Source organism: Chenopodium quinoa, unplaced genomic scaffold (assembly GCF_001683475.1).
Source record: "Chenopodium quinoa cultivar QQ74 unplaced genomic scaffold, ASM168347v1, whole genome shotgun sequence".
NCBI classification, from domain to species: domain Eukaryota; kingdom Viridiplantae; phylum Streptophyta; class Magnoliopsida; order Caryophyllales; family Amaranthaceae; genus Chenopodium; species Chenopodium quinoa.
Window position 1 is genome coordinate 8,227,882 of NW_018744239.1, and position 16,314 is coordinate 8,244,195.

The 16,314-nt window shown below is 39.9% G+C and overlaps 1 protein-coding gene across 1 annotated transcript; it reads left to right on the forward strand.

Annotated features, from left to right (window-relative positions):
- The first annotated feature begins 540 nt into the window (after positions 1–540).
- LOC110694452 (probable ribosomal protein S11, mitochondrial) lies at positions 541–3,699 on the forward strand. Its single transcript, XM_021871624.1, has 2 exons — positions 541–812; positions 2,896–3,699. The coding sequence occupies exons 1-2, from the start codon at positions 653–655 to the stop codon at positions 3,432–3,434; spliced, it is 699 nt and encodes a 232-aa protein (XP_021727316.1). The 5' UTR covers positions 541–652; the 3' UTR covers positions 3,435–3,699.
- The last annotated feature ends 12,615 nt before the right edge of the window (positions 3,700–16,314 follow it).

Below are 16,314 nucleotides of genomic sequence, written 5' to 3' on the forward strand. Positions count from 1 at the left end.
TTTAGTACTTTAGTAGGAGAAGACAGGAGAGAGCAAGTAAGTAGAGCAACGATTAAAATCGCAAATTGAATTCGCAAATTGCATATTTCATACCTTAATTAGTAGGAGAAGACAGGAGAGAGGGAAGCAGGTGGACCGTTGACGGTGGTCGCCTGGTGCCCTGGTGTACTGGACGGTGGTCGGAGACTCAGAGGAGACAGTCAGACAGGAGAGAGGACGAAAGAGTGGAGAAAGGCTGAGAGGATTAGAGGAATTAGGGTTTTTTTTATTTTTTCATTATATACCTAGGGTATTTAGTTTTGGGCCAGGCAGGGGTTTTGTAGGATTGGGCTTATAATTCAGTTTGGTTCGGTTTTGTTCGGTTTTTCAATTTCCCGAACTAAAACCGAACTGAAAACCAAAATTTTTTTATTTTTGACACCGAAACCGAACCACCCTCCCAAAAAACCGAACCACATTCCTTATTCGGTTCGATTTTTCGATTCGGTTCGGTTTTACACCGATTCACTTTCACCCCTATTAACAGCCCTACACCCAACCCTTCATTTTCTTCTCTCTTCCTTCGTACGCACCTCGTCCACTACCCAACCCTTCATTTTTCTCTCTCCTCCTTCGTACACCGTCCTAGGCGGAAATCCGAAACCTGTCGAAGATGTTGAGGGTGGCGGCAAGGCGCCTCTCTTCTCTCTCCTCTTCTTCATGGCGACCCGCCGCCTCCTCTTCTGTCGTCTCCAAATCCCCTCTGTCTCGCGACGACCAGGAGTCCAGATCTACCCCCTTGTTCTTACCCCATTTTTACACTCACCTTCGAGGTTAGGATTCTCTTCTGATTTCAACATGTTAAAGAATTTTTTGATTTGGTTCAGTTTTTGTTGTTTTGCTTTTGAAATTAGGGTTTTGTTTGATTGTGGTTGATTTGGTTCTGCTGATGATGATTTTGTTGCTGGGGTTGTTTTAAGATGAATTTTTTGGGGCTATGCTTTGAATTTTTATATGTTTGAACCCTTATTGCTTGATTATTCGGCGATTCGATGAATATGCGGATATATGTTACTTGTTTGTTGTGGTTGAATTCCGAATTATTTTAGGCTAGGTTTCAGGAGAGGTGAAATTATCTGGATTTGTGTAATTCTAAAATCAATAGAAGCCTGCCCTGGAGCTGGGAGTTTAGATGCCGGTGATTGGATGTATTGAACTTACCGCATCGAGTTTTTTGAATTGGATATATTTTAGGGAAAATGGAGAGTTGGAGATGGTGATGATTAACTTGAATTATTTAGGAGCGATGTTATTTTGTGTGGACATACTCTGCTGTTGATTGCTCATATGATTGGGATCGAAATCAATGGTATAATAAGCTTCATGGGTGGATGGCAATTATAGGTCTTCAATGTGGAACAATTTTTCTTAGGGAATTTGTTCTTCCTGAATAATCGCTGGGATGTACTCGTACCTTTTAATTTTGCAACATTTATTTCAGCAGTTTGTAAGCTGCAAACTTGCAACTAAAGATGCTTGGTTAATATTAATTATATTATGGTAGTTTTAACATAGAGGGAGTTTATCTTATACGAGAAAACAGGGTATTAGCTTATCAATGGCAATTTCGTAGATGCCAAAATATTTAATGCAAATTTTACATTCAAGCTTGTGGGATCATCTGATTGACATTAGAGAACAAGACTTTATACTACACTCAGAATTATGACCCTTTCAATGTTATGTCATCTGCGTTTTCAAATCTCTGGTCCATTAACTGGTGACTAGATTTGCATAGAACATTTGTTATGTAAATAACCTTTCAGCTTTCAATTGGTTAGCCTGAAGATATGAGATGGACATATTAAACCAAATCTGCCTTATCCTGAGGTGGTTGTGAGCTGAACATTGGCAGGATTCATTTGTTGCTTTGTTTGTTGAGTCTTTCAAAATTCTTAGCTCAATATATGTTGAGTGTTACTCTTGATCTTTGCATGGATGTCAATTAAAGAGGTTAGGGTTTGACTAGATCATATTTTTTAAAAAGATATTCCCCTGTTTCAAGGACTTTTTTTTGTTTATTGTTCGGATTATACTCTGTTACTAGTTTCAAATGCGAACATAGACGAAGACTTAAAGTTAAGTTTGTTGTGAGGAGCTTTTGACCTTGCAATATTGCATTCGTGCTAGACTCACACAATGTGTGGGGATTTTGTCAAACTCAATTCACTTATTAGCAGAGTTGCTATAACTGATAAACTTGGCTTGTGCCCTTCGCCCTCCAATATTATATTTGATGCTTGTTATCTAGTCTAGATTTTTAAAAGTTACATGCCGATCACATTAGAGTAATAGTCATTCTAAACTGGGTGTGGAGAATGTTATGGAAGAAGTTTGAACTGTAAAGAGGGTAAGACTGTAAGAGACATTGAGGAGATGCTTAAGAGCACAAGGATAAATAATTCTGACTTAGAAGCCTATCCGGGAACATATCTGATGAATTTTTGACCTGCGAGTCAATGAGCTAGCCCTTTTGTTTGTATGTGTGGAAACCCCATTTAAAGAAAGCTGTAATAGACCACATTCCTGGTTCACTGAAGCTTGCTTTACTTATTAGTGTCATATGTTTGCAGTAGCTGGTTCATTGGTGTTTATGGTTGAGCTTCAGTCTTGCTATTATTTCCTTATTTTATTCAAAGAAATCCTCACTCATTGAATGCAACGTGCATGTGATCTTGAGTGAATTTCAGTGGCTATCTTGGCATTTTTCTTAGGCATTGCTTGTAATTTGTATTGGGTTGTGCAGGAATTTTTGTGCTGTAAATGGTGTTCCTTCCAAATATATGAATAATAAACTTGACTTTTAACTATTCCTTTCTCTTCCCCCATAACATAATCTAAACATGTTTCTACTAGACTCCATAAGTAGCTGGAAAAGCGGCCTAGTGGGAGCAAGGATACATACAACTGCCACCAAAGAAGCTGGGAATTTTGGGACGTCAAGTCACATGAACTTTGTCAAGAACGTCTTACAGGAAGATATGAGAGAATCTCCAGGACTACGCCAAGACAACGCTGCAGAAAAGTTGGATATTGTACACATTAAGTTGATCAAGAACAATACTTTTGTCTCCATTACCGACTCCAAGGGGAACAAAAAGGTTGGAGCATCTTCAGGATGCCTGGAAGAAATGAAAGGTGGTCCAAAGCTTTCCCGATATGCTGCGGAAGCAACAGCAGAACATGTGGGAAGACTTGCAAGAAATCTTGGCTTGAAATCAATTGTCATGAGAGTAAATGGGTTCACTCACTTCAAGAAAAAGAAGCAAGCAATTCTTAGCTGGAGAGAAGGCTACACCTTTGGTAAAGGAGATCATACTCCTATTGCATATATTGAAGATACCACTCGGCGTCCACACAATGGATGCCGACTTCCAAAGAAGCGTCGTGTCTAAGTGGTTTTGGGGTGGATCTTCTATGACTAACGAGAAAAATGAAACACATTTTGGATCATTTAGGCATTTTATTTGTATTTTATTGATGTTTAAAGCCCTTAAATTAGAGTCCATCTAATTTAGTTAGATTCCAATGTTGAAAGTACTTTTAGTCGTAAGCCTAATGAACATACTCTTGTGTTTCTTTTAAACTCTTTCATAACATCAAAATGTTGTGCAACAAGAAATTTAATGTTGTCATAAATGATAGGCATAATTGCACTCATTGATGTGAAATATATACTACACATTGTAAAATTATGTAAAATCTGCACACCTACATGAAATGGTCTCTAAAAATAATTTGCGAAATAAATCTAATCACTAAAGATCTACTTTAGTGACATTACTAGAGATTATTCAAAAAGTTGGCAAATGTTTAAATTATAAAATTTTTGGCAAATTATTATTTGACAAGGGAATGGAGAAGAAAAAGAAAAGAAGGTAGGGGAGGGAAGGGATGAGATAAATGGAGCAGTAAGTTTTGTTAGGTAGTTGAAGCAATTAAAAATCAGTTTATTTTGCCCAACCAAAATTTAACTAATTTCATTAAATAAAAAAGCATCGTTGCAAAAAAAAAAAAAAAAAAAAAAAAAAAAAAAAAAAGCATAAATTAATGACGTCGGCTTTAGAATAGATGAGAAATCAATAACGGTATACAGAGTGCTAAAACACACGCTAGCAAGGACACGTGTCATTTTTTTTTTTTTTTAATTTTTTTTATTTATTTTTTATTTACAGAATAAATTACTAATTAAAGAAACAAATCTTATACTCCAGAAGAGTATGTGCATTAGGCTTATGACTAAAATTGGTACATGGACAATGAAAATTAAGCATAACCTAATTTAGTAATAGAACTAATAGTTAATAATTGTCTTTTAATTACCAAACTAGTGAGTACCGAGTAGTTCGAGCATACTCTGTATGTAGTTTTACTAATGTTTCTTCTAACAGGTTAAATATTCGAACTTCCTCATTCATATATATATATTTTAATATAGTTGAGATATATGAAGTATTGTTTGTTGTGTGGTGGCGAGTAAAATTTTGCAACAAGGTATCATGTTTGGTATAACTTTTTTCTTTACAAAAGTAGATTACATAGAATGAGATAACAAGAAATTATTAAATTTAATCTCTAATGAAAATTTTATAATGGTCGTTTGAAATATGACTACCATAATGTTTTAATGATAAACAATATGAGCGATTCATTTTTTCACACAATGAATTGGACACAATTAGTATTCTAATATCTACAAAGCAAATATAATTTTTCGAAAATTTTAATCCGACATAAAATAAATATTTTTCGAGAAATTATAAAATAAGAATAAAAATTACATAAATGAAACTAAAAATTTGATAAATTAAAAAAATGTTGATTATAATATTTTATAGAAAAAATAAAGTAATATAATTAATTACTTGGAAAAAAAATACATTGATTATGAACTGTATAGAATGTTCACGGCTGTGACAAGTATAAAATGTTTATACAGTTCACGACTGTGACAAGTATAGAATGTAAAAAATCTTGAAGTGTGTAGGTGAAGATAGCAGATTCAAGTGCCATTCTAAGTGCTGAAAGCTTAAGTTGAATCATCTAGTTTTTGTAGATGATTTGATTTTGTTTAGTAAAGGGGAGAAAGACTCTGTTGATCTTATCATGAGAAGTCTTGCTACTTTTGCAGTAGCCTCAGGGCTTGTTGCTAATAATGGGAAGTCGAATATTTATTGTTGTAATATGAACCCTAGAGAGAAAGATGAGATTATCGGCAGCTTGGTTTTAAAGAGGATTTTCTACCCTTCACATATTTGGGGGTGAATGTCAGCTCTAAAAAGCTTAGTAAGACTCACTGTCAATGTCTTTTTTGACAAGATTACTGCTAGAATAAGATCTTGGGGAACCAGAGCTCTTTCTTATGCAGGAAGAAAAATGTTGGTGAATTCAATTCTGCTCACTTTGCATTCTTACTGGGCAACCATTTTTATCTTGCCTAAGAGTGTGAATTCTGGAATTGTGGCTATTTGCAGGAATTTTTTATGGGATGGTAAGGCTATCTTTAATAGGGTTCCCTTAATAGCTTAGGATACTATCTGCAGGAGTAAGAAGAATGGAGGCTTAGGGGTTCATAATTGTCATTTGTGGAACTTTGCTACACTAGGTAAGCACGTCTGGAACATTGCTAGCAAGCAAGACAGTCTATGGCTTAGGTGGATTGACCATCTGTACATAAAAGGAAAGAATTGGAAGAGGGTTTCCTGTCCTACTAATGCTAGCTGGACCTGGAAACAGTTGTGGAAGATAAAGGAGCTATTTAAGCCTGGTTTTACTGGAAGTAGATGGAATGCAAATGCAAAGGGATATACAGTAGCTAGTGGATATAAATGGCTGCAGCAGGAACTTCCAAAGGTACCTTGGTGTAATTGGGTTTGGAACAGATTGAACATCCCTAGCTATACACTATTTTACTGCTTGGCTGATTGTTTGGAAGAGAATTAGAGTGAGAATGAAGTTGGTTCAGATGGGAATCATAAGTGAGACTTCTTGCCCTTTGTATGGTGAAAAGGATGAGACTGTTGAGCACTTATTCCTTGAGTGTAATTACAGCAAAGAATGTTGTGACTTAGTGGATAAAATTAAAAGCATCAATTGCAGTCCTAGCTCCTTAGAAGATTGCAACTTGAAGCTACAAAGCATTGCTGGAAGGATTAGAAGACAGGTGGTGCAGAGCTATTATGCAGGGATCCTTTATGCAGTATGGCAGCAAAGAAATAAAGCTATCTGGGATATGTGCTTACAGAGCCCAACTTTGGTTGTTTAGAAGCTGGTGTGGGAGGTTTATCAGTGAATCAATCATGTCATGCCAAGGAAAATGAGTAGAAAGAACAGGGATTGACTGAAGTGCTTGACTGCTTAGGAGTTTAGTTTGTGTGTTTGTTGTTCAGATGATGTGTTTTTCTGCTTGGTTTTTTATGTAAGTAGTTTTTGTATACGGTAGCTACCTTGTGAGTAGCCTTGTAATGTGTATCCGGTCTTTTAGTTCATTAATTATTATTTTTTACCTTTTTCCAAAAAAAAGGACCTACTAAAGCCTTTTACAGAAGGGCTTTGGCAGAAATCAAGCTTTATCAACTTATAGAGGCCCATGAAGACCTTGGCAAAGTAGCTAAGGTTGAGCCTAAAAATCAGGACATCCTTCGTGAGATGGATAAGGTGGAGGGGTTGAGAAGCAAAGCTAGCACGATTAAGGGCAAGAAGGCACTGAGGAATCTGACTTGTCCAACACTATCTTCAACAAAAAGGGGAAGATCAGCAACCCCTCTGCCAGTCTAGACTCTATCAGGTTGCCTAGTAGCGATGTTCAGAGTGATGTTACGGCCTTACCCACCATGGACAATGCTAATGAGATGATGGTAGAGAGCCTTATCACTACATTCAATGTTCTTACCCCTTCGAAAAGGGGGGAAGATGATGCTACTGGCTCTTCTAACAACTAGAATTATAGACATGCTAAGGACAAGGGATCGAGGAAATTTCATATGTTCCTCAACAAAGTGAGAAGTAATCAGTCCCTTAAAATTTCCATTTTGTCTTATTCGGATCTCAATCAAGGAAAAACCTTGAGTTTCTTCAAACATTCTGCTATTTCATGGATGATTGTACGAGTGAAGGAAAAAACCACTAAAGATGGGCTTCCTGAATCTCAGAAGGCAAAGGACTTTAAACTTCTTGAAACCTTGTTCACGTCCACTAGGATGGTGGGTCCAAAAAAGAGGAGGCGCGACAGAAAGGGCTAAAAGAAGTTAGATGATTATATTCCTTCTAGCCTAACTTCTAGCAGCAATGAGAATTCAATCATTGAGGAGGGGAGCGAGATCCCTGTGAGAGATTTAGCTACCACTGATACCGTTAAAGTGGAATCCATAGATTCCAATGACGAAGCCCTTATGAGTGTTGATCCCGACTATGTGCAGTCCTCTCCACCACTCTCTATCTTCACGTTCTTTGCTACGCCTAGAAAACATGGAAGGCCAATTAGGTCAAGGGTGAAGAACAAGAAAGGTAAAAGGTTTTCCAGTTTTTGTTTTGCAGGAAAGAAAAGCAAGTGAACAAGTTTGGAACAACTTATGGCTAGTTTCGACAATGGATCTTCTCAACCCCCTTATTTGCATTGTCAAGAAGTTCACAACGTCTGTAACCCCAAACACCTTTTTATTTCTTGTTTTAGTTTGGTTAAGAGAGTCAAATATTCTTGTTGTAATCTTGAGTAAATTGGGAGCTAGTCTCATTTTTGGACTGTTGTAAAAAAAAGAAAATAAATAAAAATAATATATATAGATTTGGATGGAAAAAACAGCACCACGAGGTGACATGTGTCATTTCTGGTGTTTGTTTTAGTATTATTTATTGATTGAATAATGCTTGAATGGATTTTAAGGGACTATCTTTTTTCCAAATAGGGAATTATATATTTAGGCTAATTTTTTAGGGGACTATCTTTTTTAATCAAGGGTGTATCTTTTAAACTCACCCACAATTAATATTTGGTCGAAAAAGTCATTTGAGGTCCCGAAAGGTGAAGAAAAAAAAAAGTAAAGTAGAAAAAGGTAAAAAAATAGTCCCCATCTTTATACTTAACTCCATAAATACATATTCCATGAATTTGTATTTCCCTCTTTATTAAAGTGTAAATAAACAAGGCCTATAGTTGTTGTTTAGGGTAAAAAATACCCCAACATGTGGTCCAATCTCATAGTAACACGTGGCCCAATTAAAGGGCGACATGTATCCCAATAGGGAGCTGACGCGTGTCAAAAAATAAGAGCACTTGAATGAGATAAAAAGGGCCTCCTTACATCAAGAGGCCCAAATCTCAAGAAAGCCGCAAAGCAGCACCCCTTTGTACACGTGCCTTTACCTAATTGTGCCACCAATCAGAGCACGCCATTCTAGGTCACTAACCCTAGAGGGACACACTTTCCCACCCCTATAAATACCCTAATCATTTATGATGGGAGGGGTGGATTAAGACATATCATTCAAGAGCACTAAAAGATCCAACTTCTCTCTTCTTTCTCTCTCGATATTTATTTCGTTTTCCAATCACTAACTTGATCGTCAAAGGTGAATATCCCGTCAACCAGAATATTCGTTATTTTGCCGGTGTCCATGACCGTTCGGTTATATTCAAGACCAATATCCCAAGGGATTCCAAAAAACCCTGAAACATTTGGCGTCGTCTGTGGGGATACTCGTCTAAAATGACTAAAGTAGGTCAGACACCCGGTTCTAGTGAGGATGGCCATGTAGAGAATATCATTACAACAATCAACTTTAGTGATCCATTGACTGCTTCATTCCATGAGGCGAAGGATCCCCCGGTCACAGCTGCTTCCTTAAAGGCCGCCTTGGAAAAGCTCCAGAAGGAGTTTGAGGGTAAGATCCCCTCTTCTTCTAGACAGGCGTCCAGAAGAGAAGGAGAGGGTGTCCGAAAGAAACCCCGGGGCAAGACGGCCAATACTAAGGATGCTGGGAACACCCCATTCAGACGACATGCAAGGTCACCAAGGGTGCCCCGGATGAACTGGTCCAGGCTCCTTAAGAAAACACAGTCGGCTTAGGGGCAGACCAAGCAGCCTCAAAGGCAGCTGAACGAGCCGTCCCAACGCTGGAGAGATGCTAGAAAATATCTCCGGCACAAGCGGCGAGAGCAGGCACACTACTCGGACACTGCTTCCACTCCTACCATGCCAGATGAATTCTTTACTCATTCCCTTTCCAAGCATACCAACTCGGCCAGGACCAGCAGGAGTCAAGCTCACCGTACTCCAACTCCAGTCCTTTTAATTCAACCACTTCAATATCCAATTCCCTAGAATTATGGCACAATTCTTCCACCTGCTCCCCCTGTCTTTGGGCAGTACGAGCAGTATGGCCAGCTGTACGACCAGGCAGCTTACCTGGGCGGACCGGCTGCACAACCTCAGCCCATTGATTGGAAAATGCGCTTGTTGAATCTTGGTGACAAGCCGCCTCCGTTTTCTCAAGAAATTCTCAACTATCCCTAACCAGCTAAAGTGAAGAGTGTACTTTTGGGTGCCTATGATGGTACGGGCAACCCAGAAGAGAATGTTACCTCGTACATAAATCTGATGTACTTGCAAAGTGTGGATGATGCCACCTGGTGCAAATGCTTCCCGGCCACCCTCAAGGGTGTGGCTCAAGACTGGTTCATTAGTCTACTGGCCAGATGCATCAATTGCTTCACAAGTGTCAGCTTATTATTTGTTGGAAACTTCTCTTACAATATTCCACCCCAAAAGACTAGTCTTAACTTGGCAACGATCGTCCAAGGAAAGAAAGAGGGGTTGCGCTCGTACGTCCAGAGGTTCAACTTGGAGAAAGCTCAAATTCAAAATCTGGCAGATGAGATGGCCTACTCGGAGTTCCTTCGAAGTTTAAGGCATAATGGATTCAAGTTTGATTTTATCAGGAAGAAGATTCAGACATACGCAGGTGTTCTGCGGGAGGCCGAATTATATATTGAGGCAGCTGATTTTTTGTTCCCTTACAAAATCAGAAGAGCCGACCAAGGGGGCCGAGAAGAAACAATCTTTTCAGCAAGACTTGTCGGTAAAAATAAGGAAGGAATCAACAAAAAAAAAGAAGTCTGGGTGGCCGACTGCCAACAGACGAAGTCAAAGAAAGCCAAGACGTATGAGCCTCAGTACGAGTATAACAAGGATTGTTATTCAATTTTGATGGAAATCAAAGACAAGTTCGAGTTCGAGAAGCCTCGGCCTTTGAGAGGGCCGACCCAGTACAGGAACAAGAACAAGTACTGTCATTACCACAAGGATGTGGGGCATGACACAAACGACTGCAACAATTTGAAGAGGTTGTTGGATAAACTAGCCAAGAAGGGCATGCTCAGCTCGTACGTCCTGAAGTCCAAGTTCACCTAACCTTGGACAGACATCAAATCCGAGAAGAAGAAAGAAAAAGAGAAAGAAAAAGATGATGATGGAAACAGCACAGACTCAGGGTTTGTGGCCGTCATATCAGGCGGCTTTGCTGCAAGCAGCCCTACCATGAAGGGAATCAAGCAAGATGCTTGGAATTTTGAAAATGCGATGCATACCAAAGGGGTGAAGGCTGAGCCCTTTCTAGAGGTAACGGTCTATGAGGTAGACCGAGGCACTATCAAGGCCCCTCACAATGACCCCATGGTGTTCATCTTAAAAGTCGCCAATTTGAAGGTTGATAAGTGCTAATAGACACAGGAAGCTCGTTCGATATAATCAGTTTAGCATGTTTGAAGAATCTGAAGTTCCCAGAGGACGCCCTGGAGGATATCTCTTACTTGTTGGTTGGGTTCGGTGGGAGTATTATTCACCCCGTCGAACGGATAGACTTGCCTGCTCGATTTGGGCAGAAGGGAAAAGGAAGGGACATGGTCGTCCGCTTCCTAATTGTTAAGGAGCTCACTGCCTACAATGTTATCATCGGCCGCCCAACTTTGACATCAGCAAAGGTGCCGATGAAGTTTGAGCGGTTAGATGGGAAGATAGGTTTCATTCAAGGAAATCAGAAGATGGCCAAAGAATGTAATTAGCTGGCCGTGAAGCCAACAGCACTCGGACATGTGACTGCGTTCGTGAAAAATTCCGAAGAAAGGTTACTCCAAACATACCAGGTCAGCAAGAAGTGCAAGTCGATAAAAAAAGAGCAAGCATAGCAGCTAATGACCGTCAGCCGGCCAGAAGAGTTGAGGCCACAGCCGTCCGGCGATCATACGGACATAGTGCTTGACCTAGACCAGCCTGATCGGACGGTCAAAGTGGGCACTATGGCCAAGGGCTTGCTTGGAGATGACTTGGTGAATCTGTTAAGAGAATAAGATGTGTTTGCATTTGAAGTTCATGAGATGTCGGGTATCAACCCAGAATTAGCAGTTCATAAGTTGGCTGTGAACCCGACTGTATGACCTGTTCGTCAGAAAAAAGAGAAATCATGGAGAAGAGAGGAATCAGGCGGCCCCAGCCAAAGTTAAAAAGCTACTGGACGCTGGTTTCATTCGGCAATGTTACTACCCTGATTGGGTGGCCAATGTAGTTCTTGTCAAGAAGCCGAATGGAACTTAGAGGATGTGCATAGATTACACTGACCTCAACAAGGCATTCCCTAAGGATAGCTTTCCCTTGCCTAAGATTTACCGTCTGGTTGATTCAACGACCGGGCATGCCCTGATGAGGTTTATGGACGCATACTTCGGATTCCACCAGATCCCTTTGTGGGAGGAAGATCAAGAAAAAACAGCATTTGTGACCGAGCAGGGGTTATATTGCTACAAAGTTATGCCATTCGGCCTGAAGAATGCCCCTGCTACGTTTCAGAGACTTGTGAATACGGTCTTCAAAGATCAGATCGGCTAGAACATGGAGGTTTATATTGATGATATGATTGTTAAATCAAAGAGGCGGGCCGATCATCTGAATGACCTCCGAGAAACATTTACCGAACTCAGGCGGCATAAGATGATGTTAAATCCAAAGAAATGTGTCTTTGGTGTTGAGTCCGGTAAATTTCTCGGATTTGTGATTGATCACGCGGCATTGAGGCTAACCCTACGAAGATCCAGGCGGTCCTAGACATGAAATCTCCCAGAACCATAAAAGAAGTTCAAAGGCCAATCTACTTCTTAGCTGCACTCGGATGATTTCTGTCAAGATCAGGGGATAAGTGCCGATATTTTTTCCAGACTATCAAGAAGAAAGCAATGTTCGAGCGGATAGAGGAGGCCGAGAAATCTTTCGTATAGTTGTAAAATCATTTGCATACCCTTCCTCGGCTCGTGACTCCACTCAAATATGAGAAGTTATACATGTATCTTGCAATTTCAGATCATTCCCTAAGTGTCGTCCTACTTGCTGAAAGGGACGGCCATCAGATCCCTGTGTATTTCATTAGCCACGTTCTACAAAATTTCGAGCTTAGGTATCCACCCATTGAGAAGTTCGGCTTGGAATTGTTCATTGCATCAAAGAAGCTAAGGCCATACTTGCTTGCTTACTCGATTGTGGTTTACATAGACCAACAGTTGAAGAAGTCGTTCACAACATTGGAGGCCAGTGGCCGAATGCTTAAATGGGCCTTGGAGTTGAGAGGATTTGATATCACATTCGAACCCCGAAAAGAAACCAAGGGCCAAGCCATTGCAGATTTCTTGTCCGATATGACACGGCCGGACTTACAGCCGGTAGGGGATTAGATTTGGAAGGTTTTTATGGATGGAAGTGAAATAGCGATCGGATCTGGTGCTGGTATCATATGTCAATCTTCGAAAGGAGACAAGTTTGAGTATGCGTTAAGATTTCAGTTTCAAGCCTTTAACAATGAGGCCGAGTATGAAGCCCTACTAGCTGGCCTTAGAATGTGAAAGGCGACCGGGGCAACAAAAATTGATGCATGTTCCAACTCTCAGCTGATAGTTATCCAAGTGAATGGTGACTACGAGGCTAGGGAGCCGGCTATGATGAAGTATCTACAGATGGTGAAGGATGAGGCCGAGAGCCTAGGGCACTTCACGCTTCAACAAGTCCCCCGGTCCGAGAATTATCATGCAGACGCCCTCCAAGCTAGCCTCCTCGGCATCATGTGATACTCCGAGATCTGTGTTCTGGGAAGTTAAGGAAAAACGAAGTATTGATGCCGAGCCCGTAAAAATCATTGATAGAAGCTCCACATGGATAGATGAAATTATTTCCTATCTCAAGAATAGAGTTCTTCCGGACAACCCAAAAGAGAGCTGGATGATGAAGAAAAAGGCAGCATGGTTTGAGATGAAAAGGGAGGACTTGTTTAAAGAGCCTTTGTAAAGCCCTACTTGAAATGCATTACGCCCGAGAGGGGGCATGGGGTGTTGGACGACCTTCACCAGGGCATTGCCGATCACACATAAGCGGAAACGCCTTAGCTGAGAAAGTTACCCATCTGGGGTACTACTGGCCGAGCATGAATTCAGACGCGATGGAAATGGTGAAAAAATGTGACAAGTACTAGAGATTTGCAATCCTCATTCACCGCCCAGCAAACAGCTTGTCGGCCATAAGTAGTCCACTTCCCTTTGCAAAATGGGGCATGGACATCTTGGGGCCCTATACTCCTGCATCCGGTCAGAGGCGGTATGTGTTAGTAGCTGTTGACTACTTCACAAAGTGGGTGGAAGCCGAGGCCGTCCGAGGAATCAAATGGAGAGATGTGTGAGCCTTCATCTGGAAGAACATTATCACATGTTTTGGTATGCCACAGTCAATGGTGTTCGACAATGGACCGCAATTTGAGACCGGCCAACTCAAAGATTAGTTGAGCGACCAGGGCATAACACATTGTTTTGCCTCGGTCGGACGCCCAAAGGTAAATGGCCAAGTTAAAGCATACAACAAGTTGATCTCAAATGGTATCAACCGCAAGCTTGAGAAAGCAGGCGGCTTATGGGCTGATAAGTTGGTCAATGTGTTATGGTCCATTCGAACGACAACAAAAAGTTCAACAGGGGAGACCCCATTTTTTCTGGTCTATGGCACTGAGGCCGTGCTCCCAATTGAGATGTATGAGCCCACGCTTCGAGTGATGTTATATGATGAATCGGCCAATTGGGAGGCCGTGAAGACCGCCCTAGACTTCTTCCAAGAAGCTAAGGGCAATGTGGCGCTTAGACACAAAATTTATCGTTTAAGGATGACAAGGGCATATAATCGCAAAGTGTCCAAGTGGCCGCTTAAGATTGGAGACTACGTTTTAAGGAAGATGGAAGCGGTAGGCCAAGCTAATGAGGATGGAAAGCAAACCTTAAACTGGGAAGGGCCTTACTGGAGAAGAAGTCCGAGATGGTACATACCGTCTCGAAGTCTTGAATGGCCATCCTATTCCCCGTACGTGGAATACGGACAATCTGAAAAAAATATTATTTATAAATTTTTTATACTTAGCCAAAAGTTGTATATACAACTAGGTCTAAATGGTCGAGCAATGTAATCAAAGCCGTATGGCCAGAAAACAATGTATTTTTGACAATATTAATGAAAAAGTCAAATATTGTTATGAAAATTTTGCAATTTATTTTGTACGTTTACTTATTGTTAAGCACAATGAAGACTAAAAACAAAAAACAAGGGTGGCTTGCAACACAGCCGCTCGCCCTTAAGTAGGGCAAGGTTGAATAAGTAATGCCGCCTAAAAAGGGAAATGAAGGTGCTTGCAACATAGCAACTCGACCACTGAAGGGGCATGATCAGGTGGCCGAGTAAAATGTCTAGCAAGGACATCCCCCATTTAGGCAAATCGGCCATAAAAACCAAAATAGCTAATCACTCCATCCGGCCCTAGACCGGTCGGACGGATGAAACATGAGTGTAGACACCTGATTGTGTCTCCCCAAAACCAAACCCAGTGATGAGTACCTTTCACGTCATTGATTATCGAGTTAGGTGAAATGTTGAAGAGTCACGTGAAGTTCCCTTTAGTCTTGACAATTTCTAACCTTTCTTTAAATGTTTTTAGCCAAAATCATTCATTTCGTGTCCTTAAAATCATTCTTTTCGTGTCCTTTTTATAAAAACGTCCTAATCAGTTTATTTTTCCATAATATGGGTCTAATAATTGTTTATTTGGATGTGATTTGAAAAGATCTTTCCAACGATATATTATAAGCCCAAATCCAAGTTATAACAAAGAAGTTATGGCCAAAATACTAAACTGGGTCCAAACCGAGCCTTATTTGCGGACCCAATGATCATGTGGAGGGTCAATTTATCTTAACTGTGTTTTTAAAACCATTACGATTTATGATAAGCTTCTAGAATTATCTAGAAGGTTGTTTTGAGTCCTAAATACATTAGGATTGATTATTAGCTTCTAGAATCTTCTAGAAGGTTATAATTTATCCTCTTTTTTAAAAGATAAAATTTAAGAATTTTACTTCGGATAAAACATGTGTTTTTAATAGATTTAATTCTGATAAAATAAGGATAAGTACAGATATTCAACTAACCCAATTTGATTGGAAGTCGGATTCCGTACGGATCTCATCTTCTGAAAAGCATCACGCAACGATGGAAATATTGCACAGCAATGCAAATATCGCGACGCGATGAAAAGTGTTTTACTCCGAATCGAATTCTGACTCTTTTTCTGATCTTTTCCATCGTTTTTTCCTAAATAGGGTCGTTTTCCTCCGTTTTCATTCACCAACAATCATCATTTAATCCTCTCTCTAAGCTTTAAGCTTCTTTCTCTCTCTTTCAAGCCTTAGCCTAGACACATCACACCATACGACCTTTGCGAGACTTGAATACTCCAAGCCCTTCTTATAGTTGCCTTCGACCTCGACATGAAAGGTTGATAATTCTGAGGGTTTGGTCCCTAATCTATATTTCAATTCTTATTTGATTTATTTGTCTGATTTAATCTTTGTTGAAGTTACTAACGTGTGTATTGTTTTAATAGAAAGAGATATGAATCGTAAAGTGAGTAGATCTACTATCCCTATTCCTTTGATATAGAAATCGTGCTTAGAATATTATTATAATTCCTAGTATCATGTTAGGATGTCTTTATGATTCCTAGTATCATGTCAGGATGCTTTTATGATTTCTAGGATCATATTAGAGTGTTAATTAATATTTCTATCATGTTGCTTTCTAGTATCATGCTTAGGCTAATGCTTTGATTATGATTTTTATTAGTGACATGCTAGGGTTTGTTATTAATCCGTTTAGTATCATGCCTAGGATCTTGCTAATATTATTTTGATGATATTGTGATGATTTG

What these genes read in the sequence shown, in the direction of transcription:
- LOC110694452 (XM_021871624.1), top strand. Translation starts at nt 653, where the DNA reads ATGTTGAGGGTGGCGGCAAGGCGCCTCTCTTCTCTCTCCTCTTCTTCA. An exon ending in TTTTTACACTCACCTTCGAG is followed by an intron (nt 813 to 2,895) that starts GTTAGGATTCTC and finishes TGTTTCTACTAG; the next exon opens with ACTCCATAAGTAGCTGGAAA.